Source organism: Silurus meridionalis, chromosome 20, assembly GCF_014805685.1.
Source record: "Silurus meridionalis isolate SWU-2019-XX chromosome 20, ASM1480568v1, whole genome shotgun sequence".
Taxonomy (NCBI): domain Eukaryota; kingdom Metazoa; phylum Chordata; class Actinopteri; order Siluriformes; family Siluridae; genus Silurus; species Silurus meridionalis.
In genome coordinates, this window is record NC_060903.1 from 16,061,924 (window position 1) to 16,083,849 (window position 21,926).

General features: G+C 36.4%; 1 protein-coding gene across 8 annotated transcripts in view; it reads left to right on the forward strand.

Annotated features, from left to right (window-relative positions):
* The window catches only part of LOC124402672 (muscleblind-like protein 1), an 81,181-nt gene extending 63,682 nt beyond the window's left edge, over positions 1–17,499 (forward strand). Inside the window, exons 4-10 of one of the 8 annotated variants that reach the window (XM_046875814.1) lie at positions 5,358–5,597; positions 7,309–7,362; positions 8,607–8,757; positions 10,064–10,099; positions 10,733–10,824; positions 12,473–12,540; positions 12,665–17,499. In XM_046875814.1, the coding sequence (XP_046731770.1) occupies positions 5,358–5,597; positions 7,309–7,362; positions 8,607–8,757; positions 10,064–10,099; positions 10,733–10,824; positions 12,473–12,529 (630 nt within the window). In that variant the 3' untranslated portion in view covers positions 12,530–12,540; positions 12,665–17,499. The remainder of the gene's footprint in view (positions 1–5,357; positions 5,598–7,308; positions 7,363–8,606; positions 8,758–10,063; positions 10,100–10,732; positions 10,825–12,472; positions 12,541–12,664) is intronic. The other 7 variants (XM_046875818.1, XM_046875815.1, XM_046875816.1 and 4 more) reach the window with 7 other exon arrangements.
* The last annotated feature ends 4,427 nt before the right edge of the window (positions 17,500–21,926 follow it).

The following is a 21,926-nucleotide window of genomic DNA, read 5'->3' on the forward strand; positions in this document are numbered from 1 at the left end:
AGCAAACCAGAAACTCCATTCAGTCCTCGTCAACTCCTAGATAGAAAAGCAAAATAAAAAAACCCAATGAAAAGAAAGAGTGAGTCTAAAAAAAAGGTCTCTCGGTTGCTCTCTCCATCTCGTCCATCACTCTCCATGCACATGACAAAGCTGTCTGCCAACGGTGCTAAAAGTGAAGCAGGAGAGGAGTCCTCATCTTGAATGCCACATCTCCATAGAGACAAAGAACAACAACAACAACACCAAAAAAAACATTTTATTCTTCTACTCTCTGATTCTGTCTTTCTCTTCTCCAGCTCTGCATCACTCTCAAAAACCTTCTGACCCTTCCATTGTTTTTATCTAGTCCTCTTTCTGTAGAGCTCATCCTCTCTCCCTTTTTTTCCTCTCTCGCTCTCTTCATCTCTCAACATATCGCAACCCCCCCTCCTCCTCCTCCTCCTCGCAGTGTCTGCCTGACAACAAGGCTGCCTCCGTCTCTTTAAAAAGCATCCTGAGACGGAGAGCGATGTGAGTGCCCAGCAGATTTCATTAGCTTTCCGTCGGCCATCGGTCAAACGCCGATGCCGTTTATGACGCAAATCCCAACAGGGACGGTTTCCGATCTAAATGGCGCACGGTGGTCATTTCTCCAGCATTCAACAATCATCTTAATAATAAAGGGGCCAATGTATACAGTCGTAGCATTGTTGACTCCTTGCTACAGGGGGAGATGGGGTTCGAACACCTGAAGAGTGTGAACAGGACCAGTGGAAAAGGAAAAGGGAAAAAGGCAATGGGATGTGAAAGACCCTTCTGGTGTAGATGTGGGTCAATCAAATCAAATCAAATGTTATTTGTCACATACACATTCATACAGAGTACATGTGGTGAAATGTCTGTTACGACTGTCCAACATGTAAACAGAAATAGAAATAGAATAAAAAGAAAAAGAAATAAAAAAGAAAAATAAAGTATAAAAGTATATTAAACGTAATATAAATATTAAAATATATATATATATATATATATATATATATATATATATATATATATATATATATACACACGAATTAGACAGGAAATTGTAGTCAGACGCCATCTTGGAAACTAACAGTGTTAGATCTAAGGTTACAGCTTACAAATTTGCCTCGGATTTGGTTTCCGGTTTCAGGATCGTATATATTGTATTAGTAACAGTATGAAGATTTACTTTGACCAAAACAAATAAATGTACAGTTGTTCTTCTTTATTGTCTTCCCTTAGCATGAATAACAGCCTTACACATTCCTGGCATCTGGACAGTTCATTTCTTCAAACATTCAGCTGAAATACTTTGCTGTGCCTGTTGTAAAGCTTTCTTAAGGTTTTCTTCACTAGTTGAAGATTTCTTTCTGACCAGTGGAATAGGGGAAAATTTACAGAAGGGGAAAGGACGTGGGACGTGAAAGACACTTCTGGTGTAGAGGTAGGTCAGATCTAGGTCATTGCTAGGTTTAGGGCTAAACCTGAGCTTAAAATTTTGCCTTGGATTTGGTTTCTGGTTACAAGATCGTCTATTGTACTGTTTGTCGTTCATGTTGTTAGCATGGATCCATCATTTTCTGTTTTTGTTGATGTTTTTTATGTTGCATTTTAATATTGGCACCTCTGCCCAGTTATTTTGGTTCTTTTTTGCAAATTATATGCAGATAAAATGGACACAAGTACTGCCACACCTGATATTTCCATCCATTTGTGGTTCTTCCCTAAACACCTTTGGGATCAATTGAAATGTTGACTGTTCAACACATCATCACTATATAATGCAAGATAAGATCAAAGTTACTTTCAAGTGAGCATTATAATCAAATTAGAAAGTGAATTGTAGCTAAACATGTATCAACTGAATACAAAAAGCTTGTGTTTATATATATTTTTGTTGGTTTGTTAAGGAAACAATTAATAAAAGGAACACAGGGAAGTGTTTATATTGTTAATGAGAAAGTTTTCGGATTCTGTCACAAATGTAGTGTTTTATGGTTCTTAAAATCCATGCACATTTCTTTTGTTTCTATTGCTAGAAGCTCAGTAATGCAACGGTATTGAGATTTACTTTGATTCAACAAATATATAAATGTACAGATGTTTTACTTTATTTTCCTCCCTTAACTTGAATACCAGCCGTACACATTCCTGGAATGTAGACAGTTTGTTTCTCCAAACATGCAGCTGAAATAGTTTGGAATGACTCTTGTGAGACTTGCCAAAGTTGTTCTTTACTGACCTTTAGTTCAGAGTTCATCCCAGAGCAGCTCGATCGGATTTAGGTGTGGTGACTGGGCAGGCAATTGCATAATAGATATCACTCCAGACGAACACTTGCTAACTAAATAGCGCTTACAGAGCTTAGACCTACGCTTCTGCTTATTGTCCTGTATGGTGAAGTCCGTTCCACTGAGCCACAGTCCAGACGAAACTGCATGGTGTACTGTATGTCGAAGTGTGGAATGGTAGCCATGTTGGTTCAGGATTCCTTTCACTTTCTGTAATAGGAGCTGTCTGCCCCCTACTGGTTAAGTGATGAAATAAAAAAACTGTGTGCTTTGGTGTTGGATGGGGACACATTTACATTTAAGGCATTTTGGTAGAAGCCTTCATCCAGAGTCACTTACAATTATCCTATGTTTATTTGTATAGTGCTTTTAACACTGGACATTGTCATAAAGCAGCTTTACAGACAGATATACAGTAAGATATACAGTAAGATAGATAGATAGATAGATAGATAGATAGATAGATAGATAGATAGATAGATAGATAGATAGATAGATAGATAGATAGATAGACTATATACTGTATGCATGCAGTATATAGAAAACAGACAGACACAGACAGACAGACAGACAGACAGGCAGACAGACAGACAGACAGACAGACAGACAGACAGACAGATAGATAGATAGATAGATAGATAGATAGATAGATAGATAGATAGATAGATAGATAGATAGATAGATAGATAGATAGATAGATAGATAGATAGATAGATAGATAGATAGATAGATAGATAGACTATATACTGTATGCATGCAGTATATAGAAAACAGACAGACACAGACAGACAGACAGACAGACAGGCAGACAGACAGACAGACAGACAGACAGACAGACAGACAGACAGATAGATAGATAGATAGATAGATAGATAGATAGATAGATAGATAGATAGATAGATAGATAGATAGATAGATAGATAGATAGATAGATAGATACTATAAAAGCAAAAGTACTCAGGCACTTGACTTTCGTTTTTGTTTGAATAATAATAGACAGACAGACAGACAGACAGACAGACAGACAGACAGACAGACAGACAGACAGACAGACAGACAGACAGACAGATAGATAGATAGATAGATAGATAGATAGATAGATAGATAGATAGATAGATAGATAGATAGATAGATAGATAGATAGATGAGATACAGAGAAGACAGAACATACAATCAGAAAGAAAGAAAGACAGTGACAGCTTGGTTGTACTAGGACTCATGACTGTCCAATCCAAAGACACCAGATTAAATATTTCAAACGATGTTTAGGACAGATGGAGATTTCTGACTAACATTTTCTGATCAAGGAGGTTTATTTCACATGGCAGGGAATCACCCAGGACCTCGGTCTAAAGAGCTGTGGTGTGAAATTGCTCAGTGTTTATAAGGTTATAACATATTGTTATTATTATCATTATTACTTGTTTACTTACTTACTAACTACAGTACCAGTATTTCAAGCAGGTTTGTTAAGAGGAACACCAGTAGCTTATCTTTTTTTTTTTTTAAGGATTTATTTAAAATGTAAAAAAAAAAAATTTAATTGTCAAAAATTATTTTTATTTTATGCTCATTTTGCATAAATAAGGAGCAATAAATGGTATAAAAAAATAAAATAAAAACATTCAGTGTCTATTTCTTATTTATGTATATCTGAGTAGATGAGAAGAAGCATGTGAAGGATTTAGGAGTGTGTGTATAAACACACACTGCTGAATTGGGGTGAAATGAATAGAGATGATCAGGGGGTCCAGCTGGCATGTCGTGGCAAAACACACCGACTAGAGTTTGGACTAGAAATCAGTGAAAATAATCCTATAGCCACTCGTTCACATTCTCGTGTTCAGACAAAACACCTTTAAAAAGGAACCCAAATATTTACCTTGATTTCAAAACTATAGACATTATTCTCAACCTTGTCTGTCTTTCTTTTTCTTTCTTTTTTCATTTTTTCTTTTTTTTCTGTGTGTTTTGTCTTTCTTTCTTTATTACTCCCTGTATCTCTCGATCTGTCTCTCATTCTTGTTGCTTTTCTTACTGTCTCATTTATCTATCTATCTATCTATCTATCTATCTATCTATCTATCTATCTATCTATCTATCTATCTATCTGTCTGTCTGTCTGTCTGTCTGTCTGTCTGTCTGTCTGTCTGTCTGTCTGTCGCACTCGGTCTCTCTGAATGTCATTCTTCCTTTTTCTCTCTCTCTCTCTCTCTTTTTATTTTATCTGCATCTCCACCTCTCTGTCATTCTCTTTCTTTATCTCTCATTATTTCACTCATTATCGTTTTCTCTCACTCATTCTCTCTCTCTCTCTCTCTCTCTCTCTCTCTCTCTCTCTCTCTCTCTTTCTCTCTCTCTCTCTCTTTTTCTTTCCTTCTCTCTCTCTGTTTAATTTATCAACCTATCCATCTCTCTGTCATATTCCCCTCTTTCATTATTTTACTCATTCTCTTTCTCATTTTTGTCTCTCATTCTTGCTCGCTCTCTCATTGTTCAATCTATCTACCTCTAAATCTCTCTGCCATTCCTTTTTCTCTCTCATTATTTTACATATTCTCTCTCTCTCTCTCTCTCTCTCTCTCTCTCTCTCTCTCTCTCTCTCTCTCTCTCTCTCTCTCTCTCTCTCTCTCTCTCTCTCTCTCTATGTTTAATCTACCTCTCCATCTCTGCCATTCCTTTTCTTTCTCTCTTATTATTTCAATTATTATCTCTTTCTCTCTCTATCTCTCTGTTTAATCTATCTACCTCTCCATTTTTGTCATTTACTTTCTTTCTCTCTCATTATTTTTCTCTTTCTCTCGATCTCTCTCTCTCTCGCTCTCTTTCTCTCTTACTGTTGAATCTATCTGCCTTTTCATCTCTTTGTCATTCCCTTTCTTTACCTCTCATTATTTCACTCATTCTCTCTTTCTTTATCTCTCAATATTTTACTTATTCTCTCTCTCTTTCTCACTCTTTTCCTTTTTTTAATCTATTTACCTTCTTGCTCTCTGTCATTCCTCCATTATCTCTCTCTCTCCCTCTCTTCTCTCTTTCTCTCTCTATCTGATCGACCCCCAGGTGTGTCGGGAGTATCAGAGAGGTAACTGCACCCGAGGTGAGAATGACTGTCGCTTCGCTCACCCGTCTGACAGCGCCATGATCGACACCAACGACAACACAGTGACCGTGTGCATGGATTACATCAAGGGGCGCTGCTCGCGCGACAAGTGCAAGTACTTCCACCCTCCGGCGCACCTGCAGGCCAAGATCAAGGCCGCGCAGCACCAAGTCAACCAGGCGGCCGCCGCCGCTGCCATGGTAGGTCGGTGCCAGCCTTTGCCCAGTCCAGTACACACTCCCTGCCCGCTCCTTTAGCACCATCTCAGGCTCTGCTCCTCCTTTTCCCTATTTCCTAGAAATGTAACACCAGCAAACAGCACTTGCGCCTGAGCTATGGTGACGGTAATGCAGTATGTGCTCATGTAGAGAAACTGATGCGTTCGCTTTACCTTGCGCATAAGCAACCTGTTATAACTGTGTTATAACTGTTCTAACTTAACTCTAGCAGTGGAAGTAGCTTCAGCATACAGCAGGGTCCAATATTCCGAATCCACTAACAAGAAACGCTTATATTTCATCAGTCATTAAAACAAATGATGTTTTCCGAACATCTTGAAATCGTTCAGAGGGAAAACACTGTTCTTGCAAAAAAAACAACGATTTAAAATAAATTAAAAAAACGCAATCATTTACATTATAGCAGCTATAAACATCCATTTCCTTACCTTTCTCTCTGGTTTTTTACTATTATTAAGGTTGAAGACGTCTATCCCGTAGTCTTTTCTGCATTCTTACACTGTGTATAGTCACAACAAAGTTTGTTATCGTTTATTTTACAGCAACTAAAAACTCCAATGTCCATCAAATGGACTCTCCTGCCTAAGAGCTGTTACTCTAGAAAATGACATATTACAGAAACAGTAATAATATACAAATGTATATGAATCGATGATGAAATAATTGAGGATAAAATAATACAGTGGATTGAAACTTTTGGACCCAACTGTGATTCATTTTTATTTTTATTATTTTTCTCTTTATTGTCTTCAGCAGCATAGTATGGCGGTGTTTCAGTGGCACGTAAAAGATTATGAAATTAAAGTCGTAGCAAAGTGAGAATAAAGTCAAAGTTGTAATATTTTGTAAAAAATCACAGAATTGGGAGAAACATTTCACTGTTTTGCATAAAACCAATATGGAGGATTTGGTTGAATATTACTTCAGGTTCGGGTTTGGCACTAAGGAAATTCTTCAGCGTACGTCTTTCAGCGTATCATTACGGAGTTATAATTAATAAATCAACTCTACAGTGGTTATGTAGCAAACTTCATTTATTCAGAAATAAATGTCAGACAGACAAAATTGCCTCTTTTCTGCACCTGAAATGGCACCAGTGGTCGACTCGAAGCATACTGACAGTTACATCTGCATGTTATTCGAAGAGATGTTGTTTTTCAAGAGAAAATGAGGTGACGATCGAAAAAATAGACCCTGAAGGAGTTCAAGCGATGGAGTGTGACTTTTTTCTTTTTTTAAATATTACTACTTCATTCTCGTATTGCTACGACTTTAATCTCATAATATACAAGGTGGCAATAAAATGCTGTCGTAGCATAGCCTGTTTTCTGTTAATCCTTTTTCAAAAAGAAAGTAAAATCATTTATTTGTAGAAATAAATGCAGAAAGCTCGACAGACAGATCCTTTCAGTCCTTACGGTAACTAATTGTCATTACTGTGCATGCCTTAGTCTTGTTATTTGTTGTATATTGCATTCTGGTGATTTGTTTTTTTTTGTTTTTTGTTTTTTTACTTTTGTTTTCTTTTTTTTTTTTTTTACTTTTTTTTTTTTCCTCACCTACCCAAACTGCACTGCTGCCCCATGATGCACCTCTGCTTGCTGTTTATGTTAATGCGCTTGACCCCCCCATTGGCCCATTGCCATCATGTGCTCGCTGCCTGCTAATTAAGACTCAGTCGGCTGTCAAATCACTGAAGCGACCCCTCAAGGCAACCTTTGACCTGGTACTATGTCCTTTCACCTTTTAGCTAGGCATGTAGCTCTGTTGTTAGAATTATTATTATTTTTATTTTTTTTGTAAATGAAGTAAATAAATGTCCAAATAAAAGGGGGTGATTAACTGATGCAGTGAATTGCAGAGAATTAGGTGGAAGTGTAATGTAGATAGATAGATAGATAGATAGATAGATAGATAGATAGATAGATAGATAGATAGATAGATAGATAGACAGACAGACAGACAGACAGACAGACAGACAGACAGACAGACAGACAGACAGACAGACAGACAGACAGATGCAGTGAATTGCAATTAGGTGGAAGTGTAATATAGAGAGAGAGAGAGAGAGATAGATAGATAGATAGATAGATAGATAGATAGATAGATAGATAGATAGATAGATAGATAGATAGATAGAGAGAGAGAGAGAGAGAGAGAGATAGATAGATAGACAGACAGACAGACAGACAGACAGACAGACAGACAGACAGACAGATGCTGTGAATTGCAATTAGGTGGAAGTGTAATATAGATAGATAGATAGATAGATAGAGAGAGAGAGAGAGAGAGAGAGAGAGAGAGGAAGATAGATAGATAGATAGATAGATAGATAGATAGATAGATAGATAGATAGATAGATAGATAGATAGATAGATAGATAGATAGATAGATAGATAGATAGATAGTCTATACAAAAGTGTATATTTGTTTATTTTTTCATAAATGTCTTTAATTAATTATATAAAATAAAGCTGCTATGCTTTGACAAAGAAAAAAAAATTGGTAGCTGCAGTCAGTTTATCACCTCTGATACTGACACAGAACAAGCTGTGAACATGTTTTATATCGTATACAGAGAATGAAATTACTTCTAAATATGTATGTTTTACATAATTTGCATGAACGTTGCTGTTTTTTCAATATGCATGTCTACCTTGGGGGTGTAGTGTGTGTGGGGTAAATAACATCGCTTATATTTAATCACGGAGCTAGCAGTGCAGTATACATTATTATTATTATTATTATTATTATTATTATTATTATTATTATTTGCTTTTACTATTGAACTAAAGCTCCAATGCCTTTACAGTTTAATATAATTCGTACTTTTTATAATTAATTGTAGTACCAATTGTTCGAACGAGGATGTATTTTACTATAAATAGTGTCATATTTTTGAATTGTGGCTCATCCCTTAAATTCTGTTCCTCTTTCTCTTTCCAACATCTCGATCTTTCTGTTCTTCAGGGGATTCCATCCGTTTTGCCTCCATTACCAAAGAGACCCGCACTTGAAAAAACCAACGGTGCCACGGCCATGTTCAACACTGGCATGTTCCAGTACCAACAGGCCCTGACCAACATGCAGTTTCACCAACAGGCGGCGTTCATACCATCAGGTAGGTCGCTCCTGCTGTCACCTGTACACCAATTCACCATCAAACTAATCCAGTATACTGACCCATGTGACTGCAGAGAGCCAATAGCAAGACGTTGATCGCTTCCAATGTAGAGAATAAAGCATTTCTTTTGATCACGTGATGGAGCCTGTCCTCGATATCGGCGTGACATTTCGAAGAGCAGGAAAGTCAATAAATGGCAGGCGGAAATGATGCGTGTCAAAGCGTCTTAGATTTTTACTCAGGCGTTTTCAGATGTTTCAGTGTGGATAAGCAACTTTTGGGAAACGACTGAAAAGTGTCGACGTCAGCTTCCATTATAGCAGTCTTCCTCCATAACCACATGTTTTTCTTCACTACTTAATATAATAAGAATATTAAAGACACACCAGTGAAGGCAGATTCCTCTAGCAAATGCTCACAATGAGCTTCACCCTTTCAATGATTTTACATTTTACACTAAAACATTTGTTTGGATTAAGAATTTATGGAATGTCCACCATACGTTCTTCTTTCCTAGTACACTATATGGCCAAAAATAATGAAACACCAGAATTTTCCAGCCAGATGTGGTTCATTTTCTAAACTGTTACCACAAAGTTGTATAGGATGCCTTTGGATGCGGTAGAACTTAATTTTTCGCTTCACTTAAACTAAGGGCCCTGTGCACAAAGTCGGCTCCATGAAGATGCTTTACGTGGAGTGCAAGATCTCCTGCTATAGAGCTCTGACCCTCAAACCTGTTAAATACATTCATTGAACTGATGACTGCACCCCAGGCCTCCTCACCTCACCTACATCAGTACTAACACCCTGGTGATGAATGAGCACAAATCTCCACATGCACACTCCAAAATCTAGTGAAACATCTTCCTTTCTTATGGTCAGGTGTCCACAAACTTTTGGCGATATACTTTATGACTTTAGTGTTGCTGTTTCGTTGGCTCTCTGCAAATCACCTTTGTATCGTCATGTTGTGTGGATAGTTTTTCCATTGTAGTTGAATGTATTGACGCGTTTAAGTAACATCCATGTGATATTACTAATATTGTACCCTAACGGAATATGCCACATTGACCTGACGCGCTCACTATAACAAACCATTATCATCATGTTCGTTGATGACGATTCGATTATTTGTGATGTTTTATTCTCTTTTTCCTGTAACGTTATTCTCCTTATCTGTTGTTGTTTTGTTTTTGTTTTTCCGTTCTAATGGCACGCCTGATGGGTTGTGTTGATTCTCCTCCCCACTCCCTCCTTCTACCTTTCCACTTCACTTCCTGTTGCAATGCATGATGGGCAGGCTCAATATTGTGCATGACACCCGCAGCAAGTGTTGGTAGGTGCCGGCTTTCTTACTTGATTACTTACTTCATGTCTTTTGGTTGTTTTGTTTTGTTTTGTTTTGTTTTGTTTTCCCCCCTACGATTCCCACACACTCACGCCGTTTAGCGACACCTTGCGCATCAAAGAGCCGAGACTTCATATGGTGATGCTAAATAAACTCCCGAGTCATGACGTTTCCCTGATATTTGAGTGAGAGGAGAAAAATATAAGCAAAATTGAAAAGATTTAGGAGTATAAGGGCTTTTATCAAACCTGAAAAGACGTCCTGAAACAATTAAATGCCACCTAATTAGTAGTAGTAACTCTATAATGCAGCAATACTGTTAAAATTATAGATGTACCATTTCATGGCTTCTCCCCATCCTCCATCTGAAGTGTTGCTTCCTTGCAATGGCAGCATGACCCCCCACTAATGTGCCCTTTCACCTCACCTATGGCACGGCTTTAATTAATTTTTTTTTTTTTGCCATAATCACAACCCCTTAACTCCCCCAGCACCCCACCCACCTCTACCTACATCACGACTCCCATGCTCACCTGCCTTCACTGACAGTAATCAAATGGATGTCGCATCTGCCCTATCTCGCTGTTCATTTTTTGCTTATTTGGTTTTCCCTCCAAAAAGTTCCCATGATGCACGGTGCTTCGGCAGCCACTGTGTCAGCAGCCACCACATCCGCCACAAGTGTTCCCTTCGCAACAGCCACAGCCAATCAGGTTTGCTCCTTTCCCTCCGCCTCTCATTAGTGCTGTATGTAGTAGCGTCTCCATGCTGTCTGGAAGTGTGTGTTTCATGTACGAGTGTGTGTGTGTGTGTGTGTGTGTGTGTGTGTGTGTGTGTGTGTGTGTGTGTGAGTTTGAGAGAGAGAGAGAGAGAGAGAGTGGTGATGGGTATGACCGGCTGCATCATAAAGTCCGTACTGACCTCTGTCCTATTAACCTGCATGTCAACGTGATCATTAACCACACAACATGTCTCTTGTTCTGTTTACTAAGTGGCTTCCCTATTTCTCATTCACCCACATTCAAATGAAGGACTCACTTAAAACAATAGACTTTTTCGTTACACACCATGCTGCCAATTATGGGCCCCTTAGCAAGGCCCCTCAACCACATAGCTCCTCAGTTGTATGAATGAGTTGCTCTGGAAAAAAGTTCCTCCAAATGTAACATGTTACGTCTCTGGCGCTAAATTGTCTCAGAGGAAACACTTTTTACCGTTCACCCTCGCTAGGTGATTGGCTAGCGGGTGCAATTTTTGCAAAACGATCGAAATAAGCAAAAAATAAAACCATTTATGAAATAAAAAATATTTGGAATGTATGGTTGATTTGGCCTTACATATCTGTAGGTATAAAAAAATCTTTTTATATATTTGAGTGTATATATATATATATATATATATATATATATATATATATATATATATATATATATATATATATATATATATACATGGACAAAAGGTTGTGGACACCTGACCATCAGGTACTGATGTAGGTGAGGTGAGGAGGCCTGGGGTGCAGTCAGCATTCCAGTTTATCCCAAAGGTGTTCAGTAGAGTTGAGGTCAAAAATGTTGGAAAAATTGGAAAATATTTGGGTCTCCAAGTTCAAGTGAAGGGAAAATTCCATGCAACTTCATTCAACTTTATTCGAGACGTTTTATACAATTGTTTACCTCCAACTGTAACAGTTTACAGTAATTACATAATACATTATGGTTGGAAAAATCAGGTGTCCCAGTACTTTTGTCCATATCCGAATCAGAATAAGGTTTAATTGGCCAAGTGTGTTGACACACACAAGGAATTTGGTTTCAGCTGTTGCTGACTCTCAAAAGTACATACATAAATAACAACACTATACATTCAGCTTATAGACAAAACAATACAGAATATACGAGACAATACAGACTAAACAAAGAGAATTTAGTGTATACAACATTTTTTAAGGACAAATAACCCAGCTGCAAGGCAACTCATAGATTTATAATAACATACAGGACACGTGTCCCTCAAAAACGATAAAAGACTAGATGCTTCCAAATTTTAACAGATATTGATATATAGATATAGATTTATAAAGATAAAACTACAAGGTCTTTGCTTTGAGATACATGGTGAATTTTTCATACCTAAAAAATCTCCATGGCAAAAAAATACACATTTCTTAGCGCTACCTTTACTGGGCCCTTGAGCAAGGCCCTTAACCTTCAACTGCTCATTAGATAAATGAGATTAATGTAAGTCACTCTGGATAAGGACATGCGCCAAATGCTATAAAAATCTATGTAAATTCCAAGTTGATCAAGTTTAGCTGATGTTTTTTTCACTCTACATTTTTTTTTCTCTCCCCACGTCTAGATTCCAATAATATCTGCAGATCATCTGACTAGTCACAAATACGTGACTCAGATGTAGGACTTTAAACAGTAAGTAAACACACACACACACACACACACACACACACACACAGTGCATCAGGTCAATTTGATTTTAGAAAGTAAGTCACATTTCTTTCTTTCTGTCTTTCTTTCTTTCTTTTCTTTCTTTCAGATCGCATCCAAGTGTGACTTGTGTGCCGTCCGAATTTTGTAGGATCCACCCTTTATCTTTACACGTCAACCAAAAGAGCAACAGAAAATAAGAAAAAAAAAAAAAAGGAATCATGTCACCATTCCCTGGAATGACAGAAACACGCATGCAAACACTGTTAAGGATTTGATATAGCTGAAAGAAAAAAAGATTTTTTTTTTGACCAGTTCAAAAGAGCATCACCGTCTGCCTATTTCCGTCTGCGGATGGTATGAAGCATGTCTGAACCATTACAACAAAGAGAATCACACGGTAGTGGTGGTGTCTCCTGTCATGTTGGGTTGTTTTTTTTTACAAAATTGGGGTTTTGTTTGGTGGACAAGGTGTTTTTTTCTTTTTTTTTTCTTTTTATGGTTTACAAACCACGGTGCACCTTGAAAACTTTAGTTTCAACTAACGTCAAAGAAAACGTGAAAAAGAATGTCATGTCAGACTAGATATCGTGCATGCAGTTTTCCACGTGTGAGCAGAACTTTTATAGGACTTGACTGAAAAAAATTAATACATTCAAAGGTGCCGGGGTGGGGTGGGGTTTAAGGGACACGTATACACATATACACAAACATGCACACACAAACACACACACAGGCAAAAATGACAACTGAATGTCCGAGATTTTAAACACAGCAGTGTTCCTTTCTTTTAACCTTCTTCAAAGCACATGGAAGTGTTGAGCTTCATGTTGCGGACTCCACATCAAGTGCCATAGACAGTACTTGCATCCAAAAAAAAAAAAAAAAAAAGAAAAGAAAGAAAAAAAAAAAGAGTTAAATAATAAAAATAGAGTTATTATAGGAGTGTTATGTGTTTGTATTATTAATGCCTTCAAGTCTATAATGTGTTGTCTGGTTCACTTTTTGTTTTTTTGAAACGTTCAGAATTTTGTTTGAATTTTTTTAATTTTTTTTATTTATAATTTTTTGCCCAAATATCCCAAAAAAAAAGTATGGCCAAAAAAAAAGTCATTTTTACCAAAAAAAAGTGACAATTTAATTGTCGGTCTAGCTGACTTTATTTTACATTCTCTTTATAATTTTTCTTTCATTTTATTTAATTACAATTAATTTATTTCAATTGATTTTTTCAGGTTTTTCAAGTGTTTTTTTTTTTTTTGTACAGAAACACTCAAAACTAGCAAGGACTCTATTCTCCATTCACACATTTATTTTGGGCAGAATGTTATTTATTTATTATTTTAATAAATTGAATAAACAGGTTGTAATTCCATAATTGGGGAAGGAAAATATAAGAAATATTCATGTTTTGGGGATTTAAAAAAAAAATCTAAGGTCCATTGGTTTTCACCATTGATCAAAGAATGTGGGTGTTTTTTTTGTGTTTTTTTTCTTCCTCCTCAGTCCTGTGTGGGAGAGCAACGAGGCCTGAGGTCAGAGATGCGATACAGAAAAGGGCTTCTGGGTATTAAATAAATATATGTAAAAAAATCCGGCCCACTGCACAGTGTGGGCGTCGATGCATCGCTACATCCGAGGGCAGGATTTTAATGATTGTACGATTCAATAGTAAAACGCCTTAGTCCATCGTTCAGGCAAGTCCATGCTCACAATCCCATGTGTTTGTTGTTTGCTTGTGTGTTTGTTTGTTTCTTTCTTGAATTAAGGTTAGTTCTTTTTCTCAAAATGTGTTTTTATTTTTCATTTCGGACAGGTTTTTTCATATATATATGTCCAGAGGAAAAGACTATTCTGTATAACTAAGCTCGGATACTGTTTCAGTATTTCCTTTTTGTCAAGTCAGATCTAACTTTTGTAGAGTGTGAATTATTATAAATAATGTGGGGTTTGTTTTCCACGTTCTTCACACTATACTCGTTTTTTTTTTAATTTGTTGTGAAAGTGTATTTTTTTTTGTTTTGTTTCGTTTGAAATCTTCGAACAAACATCTTTTATATGAATATATCTTACGATGACGAAAGAGACATAGCTGCTGTGGCATCAACCATGGCTGATATTGGAATAATATTTTATTGATTTTCTGGTTTGTAATTAGTCGTTCTAATTAGAAAGAGAGAGAGATTAAAAAAACAACAGATGAGTATAGTTCTTAGATGTTCAACGGTTGTTTTCTACTGTATTCGTTTGAAAAAAAAATATAGTAACTATCGTTCGAGTATTTCCAATCTCCCTAGACGTAAGGCCTTGTTAAAGGAAAAAAAGCTGCATATGTGATGGTAATGGGGCAGATTGGATGGACGTGAGGTCAGGATGGGGAATGTGTGTGTGTTATGCCATAAAAAAAAAAAGTTAAAAAACTTTTTTTTAGGTGACACCACACAAGTAACGTCGGGGACGAAGGGGACAAAAGTCGACTTTTTTTGCACTTCTGTACATAGTCAAAAAAGAAAGAATCGTGTATAATATTGAGATCTTATTTTGAATAAAAAAATGTCTATAAATATGAGGAATTTTGTTAACGATATAAAAAAAAAAAAAAATACACACACGCGCGCACACACACATACAGAAAGTCAGGCTGCTCACAAAAAAAGTGATACAGAATTCCGAAAAAAGGGCAAAAAAAAAATAAAAACGTCGCTTTGCTTTTTTTTTGTCAGCGGCTTGTAGCTTGGCAGAAAGCGTTAAGGTTGGAGGTGACCCTCGTCCTCCAGAGCAAAGGCCCTGTGAGAAAAGCCATGTGGCCTAAACCCCTTTTGTGGTTCCTGATTCTAATCCATATTTTTTGTGTTTTCGTTTCTCGAACACTTCCCGTGCTGTCACAGGGTAATTTGAGGTGGGATAGTCAGTCGGACCATGCAGTGGATTACGCAGCCCAAGTCAAGTTTTTTTAATATAGACCAGGCTTAATTACTGGAAGGTGTGCAAAAATTATACTTGACTAGAGGTTCTTACACTATCTGAACAACAGTTTGTGGACACCTGAGCAAATGTTTGGTATTTGCTTATTGAGCATCTCATTCCACATTTGCTCTTATAGTAACTTCTACTTTTCTGGGAAGATGGTTCACTAGGTTTTGTGGAGATTTGTGCACATTCAGCAAGGAGCAATTGTCATGCTGGACCAGGTTTTGGGTTTTTTAGATGAAATAAAAGGCAAATTTCATGCCATCCAATTCCTCTGACATCCTATGTACGTTTTCAAATTTGTTGAAGAAGCACAAACTGTATGGCTGGAAAAGTGAGGTGTCCCAATACTTTTGTTAATATAGTGTAGGTTACACAGAAGCCATCTTCACTCCTGGATTGTTATCTTGTGCTAGAATACTGTTCATGTCGAAGATCAGTGTTTGGCCACCCCAACATGTTAAACCGAGAGACACAGAAAATCACGAATCTCCTAAACAATATAACGATAAACATTCATAAGGAACAAACCTATAGACAATAAACGTACACATTCTTTTATACGACCTTATAACCACTACATAATGCTCTTTCGAGAAAACGTCCATTGTAAAACGCGCTATACAAATAAAAAAATATATTTAATTGAATCCTAAACAGTGGTGGATTTTCGAATTTAGTAATGTAACATGAGATTCTACATTGTTTCAATTCAAAAAATTGTTTATTTGCAATTTTTTGTGGGTTGAACATTTTTTGAGAGCAAAATAATTCCGAATTTCGAATCACCTTTGTGTAATAATGCTTTATAATAATGTCAGAACATAATGTCGTGTGTGTGTTCGAGCAACGAAAACGATCAAACGAAGCAGAGCAATCAGGATTAGGATTGACAATAGCCTAAATGAAATAGATCCAACCCATATTTTCTCGTTTCTTTTTCCGAGGATTGCATGTTAAAGGATGTAACATATACCACAAGAAACCTTCACTGAGTAATACCGAATAAACAACCATGTTATACAACTTATTTACAGTATACTTATTAATGTAACGGACTAAATAAAACAAAAAAAAGGACAAAAAAACAAAAAGTGGCTAACAAAAAAAATTATAATAGATTCCTAGAGAGCATTTCCTCATCGAGGTTTTCGCTCTTGATGGAGTAATAACAACTGTACATCATAGCTATAAGTACATAAGATCTTTCTTTTTCATACGTTGTATTTTTTAAGTAGATGATGGATCGACAACCGAAATTCTTTGGCACTCTGAAGTAATGGGTACCTGTGGTGTTCAGTTAAGAAACGTTTCGCGTCCATGTTGAGTTGCCAAGTGGATTCTGTGTTACCAAAGTTTGACCGTGCTTACGCATTTCCCGCTCGTTTCCTCGACTCGACTCGAGCCCCGGTTACCGTGGGGTTTGCGAGTTTTCTTTTGTTTCGTTTTTTTTTTTGGTTTTTTTCCATCGGCTACCGGTGCACATTTGAGTTGATGACACGTTGTAATCTCCAACTTATGGTTTGTTTCTCCTGCTTGTAGTGATTAATAATGTATTCTGTCTAAAGCTGCAGTTTGTTTCGGCTAATTTTATTATTTTTAGTGCTTTCAGGAAAATAAATAAATATATAAATATATATATATGTATGGGTTTTTGTAATTTAGCCACATTTCAGCATGCACTTCTAATGGCCTGCTGTCACAATCCTGACAAAACAGTCTTAAGCCATAAAACAATTGAAGGATTCAGAATCATCTAATATTCAACCGTGGGGCAGAATTCTGCCACTCCAGTTTATAGCAAGGTCAAAAAAAACAAAACATTTATTGGCAGGTCATTATTGGATCTGAATGCTACATTACAAAGACCTTTAAAGTGGCTTTTAATGCTTGATTTCATTCTTGCTGTTATGAAAAAAAATCTAATAAAAATATATATAAATGAACTTAAATAAAAGTGGATTTGCAAACAAACTGTCATTGTGTGGGTTTTTTTTGTCTATAATTGTGTACAATTTTATATCGTTTTCAATCTTAAATTGAACATAAAGACTGTTCAGATCTGTATATTCATGCAATTATCTAACCAATCTTTAGCCAATCAGATTATCATTATATACTTGATTCTGATTTGTTAGAAGCTGTTAAGTAACTACAGATCATGTTATTATTTGTTATACACTTTTGTGGTATTTGCCAGATGCTCATATCCAAAGTGGCTTACAATTTTCACATTTACACAACTGAGCAGGTGAGGGCCTTGCTCAGGGGCCCAGGATTCAACTTGATTGTGATAGGATTCAAACTCACAACCTTCTAATGAGAAGTTCAACATCATACTAGGAGCTACAGTACCACCTCTTCATATCAATGCACTCAATCTTATATGTTTTTCTGTTTTTTATTGTAACCATTTGCGAAAAGTGTGCTCCCTGACTGTCCACCACTGGCTCCAGAAACATTGGTTGAGATTAAAATGAATAGATGAAGATTGGAAAAGCATTACTGGGTCTGTGCATGTTACGGTGCACAGCTTTCAAGCCAAAATGCTGTGTCAGCATGAATCTGGCACTAATATCAGGTGGTGATGCAAAATAAATAAAGGCTTTCCAAACCCTGATAAATATTTAAATAAGCCTTTATAAGGTTTATTTCAACAGGTATAAGAGCCATGGCTTTGCTCCTGAACGTCACATGACCTAGTCACATGTCAGTTGGACCTGATTTCAGTACACGGCAGTTAAATATAATCTCAGCATCACACTGTTTGTCTCAGGTTTGACAGTAATTGAAGCTAGCAGGATAGATAGATAGATAGATAGATAGATAGATAGATAGATAGATAGATAGATAGATAGATAGATAGATAGATAGATAGATAGATAGATTGATTGATTGATTGATTGATTGATTGATTGGATTTTTAATCCCAAAGAGACAATATAAATTGATTGTAGTTGTCAGTTTTGCTCAGGACTCACATTATTTTCAATCTGAACAGAAGGTCATGAGTTCAAATCCCAGCGACACCAAACTGGCCTGTAATTGTGCTTCGATTTATGATTATTTTTTTACTCTTATTATTATCCACAGTGATAAGTGAATCAGAAATAGAGATGCCAAAGTTCACAACTACAGCATTTTATCTACAAAATTAACAGCTAACAGTTAAAAATAATTATCTTTATACACTGGGGAAATAGATTTGAAAAAGATTGACTTTACTTTAATCACAGCTAATTTCTTATATTTACATGTGTGTGCTGCCAGCTCTTAAAACTCCCACTCAAAAACAGTCATCTCTACTGCAGACCAGCAAAGTCCCAGAGATAATACATGTTTTCCATTATTATCTTTAAAATTTCTGTTTGTTTCATTACAATGCTTGAGCTCTAAACTGCTAATTCTGTTGTGGTGTGCAGGAGGTTACTTTCTACTGATTTTCTAATAATACACTATATGGACAAATGTATTTGGACACAAGACCTTTTTAGGCAAATGTGGTTCTTCAACAAACTGTTTCCATTGTATAGGATGTCTTTGGAAGGCAACCCAAACCTGTTCCAGCATAATGTTAGTTCTCATTCTCCAGTGTTCTGTATTGTTGAAAGATTTATGATCAAACTCTTGATGTCACGTAAATGAGGATTGGTTGCCCTTTTGAGTCTGGTTCCTCTCAAGGTTTCTTCCTCATAACATCTAAGGGAGTTTTTCCTTGCCACAGTCACCATGGCTGCTCATCAGGGATAAATACACACCATTCACCTTCACTGTTGATTTCTGTAAAGCTGCTTTGAGACAATGTCTGTTGTGAAAAGCGCTATAGAAATAAACTTGACTTGACTTGACATAACAATTTTCTTGTGCACAAAGCCAGCTCCTTGAAGATATAGATTGCATGGTTTGGAGTGGAAGATCTTGAGTGGCTTTTTTTTATAGATCACTTACCTCAACCCTAATGAACACTTTTGAACGCTTTTTAAACCTCAGCCCCCCTCACTTCACCTGCATCAGTACCTGACTTTACTAACACCCATGTGGCTACACGCACAAATGCCCACAAGTACACTCCACTCCAATACAACCGGGCTTTATGAAGGTCAGAAATTTTACAGAAAGGATCTAGAAATGAAGGTTTTTGGCTGTGAGCTCAGTTTTATGGTAATGTAAAGCAGCCTATTTCTGTAATGTCTTTAAGTTCACTTTTTCTATTTCGGATCCTGAGAAAATTGGAGCAATAATCATTTTATACTAGATAATTGCTTGATTATTGTATGTGACTCATCCAAGAAGAGAACCTATTGCTAATTTAAAAAGCAGTTCTCTCTCTCGCACTGCGGTTACATTACAACTGCCCTTGAATCTTTTCGTGGCTCTCCATTTTCTTTTATATTCAATTTTAAGTTTCTCTTTATTAATTTTTTATAGATTTTATTCTCTCTTGGGGAAAAAGGTTGTTTACTTCTTCCGGATATATTTCTCAGGGTTATCAAACGACGTTTTATTGGTCTTTCCAGAAACCCTGCCAATAAGAGCTTTAAGTTACAAAGTTCTAGATGGTTCTTTTCTGAAACCTGAGATGTCTTGATATTTTTAAACTAAGAATCTGATAATACATTAGTTTTATAATGACATTACTTATAAGGATTTTGTTATGTTTTCCAGTGCATTCAGCTCTATGGTGTGTGTCTTGTTTGTCCAGATCCTGGTTTGCAGTTATATCTGTTTGTCATTTACTGTGTATATTTTCATATACAGTACAGACCAAAAGTTTGGACACACCTTCTCATTCAAAGAGTTTTCTTTATTTTCATGACTATGAAAATTGTTGATTCACACTGAAGGCATCAAAACTATGAATTAACACATGTGGAATTATATATGGAATTATATACATAACAAAAAAGTGTGAAACAACTGAAAAATGTCATATTCTAGGTTCTTCAAAGTAGCCTTTTGCTTTGATTACTGCTTTGCACACTCTTGGCATTCTCTTGATGAGCTTCAAGAGGTAGTCACCTGAAATGGTCTTCCAACAGTCTTGAAGGAGTTCCCCGAGAGATGCTTGGCACTTGTTGGCCCTTTTGCCTTCACTCTGCGGTCCAGCTCACCCCTAAACCATCTCGATTGGGTTCAGGTCCGGTGACTGTGGAGGCCAGGTCATCTGGCGCAGCACCACATCACTCTCCTTCTTGGTCAAATAGCCCTTAATGCCTTCAGTGTGGCTCTACAATTTTCATAGTCATGAAAATAAAGAAAACTCTTTAAATGAGAAGGTGTGTCCAAACTTTTGGTCTGTACTGTATTTGTATTTTACAGTTTTTTTCTGTTTATGGAATGCATAGAGGTTTTGTGAGATACCTGTGTGTTAAATAGGTGTTGTGTATGTTGAATTTTAATGTATGTACTTTACATTGAGCTTTGCATGCTGCTAGTTCTGGTCTCTCTTATAAAAGAGATCATTGATCTCTGGTAAAAAATAAAAGTAAAAATGAAATAAAGTGAGAGACAACCAGACAGACAGACAGACAGACAGACAGACAGACAGACAGACAGACAGACAGACAGACAGACAGACAGACAGACAGACAGACAGACAGATAGATAGATAGATAGATAGATAGATAGATAGATAGATAGATAGATAGATAGATAGATAGATAGATAGATAGATAGATCTTTAATATCTTTAATTATTTTCTTTATGTAAATAAGTTTTTTTTGCTTTTCTTTATTTAGTTATGTTTTTGTTATTATTCTTATTAAAATATTACTAATCTTAATTTCTAAAGAATCTGTTTTTTTCTGGGGGGTTTTTATTTTAAATTCACTTCAAGTTGTTGATGGCAAGTTTACATGTTTCTTACTTAATCATTACTGTATATTGTATTACTATTATACTAATCACACATGATTACACATGTTGGTTTACTTTTTTGGAAAATCAAATATATAGAGATGTGCTGGGTAAATTTTTAATTTTTTTTGTAGCCAACTGATGTTGTTTGCTTGTTTATAGAAGTTGATAAGGATGACTCAATCGCTATATAGGCCCTGATGAAGAAAAACATATAATTGACAAAGGTCATGTTTATTCTTCCATGAATGCTGTAATTCAGAGTATCTGTATTGCTTTCTAGAACTTTGAGTGCAGTGTTTGCTCTTTCTTTTTTTCTTCTTCTTTTTTGACATTGAATGTTGCTGGAAAACAGTGATTAAGTGCAAGAGCTCCTGATTTTTTGTTTTTAGAAGATAACAGCAAACTAGTGCTGGAAATGGACTTGCCTTATGTTTGAGATTGCTAGCTATCTCGTCCTCTGACACACAACAACTCACTTCTCAAGAAAGTAAGAAAAATGCAGCAGCATTCTGGGTATTCGCTCCACAATCATGACACAAAT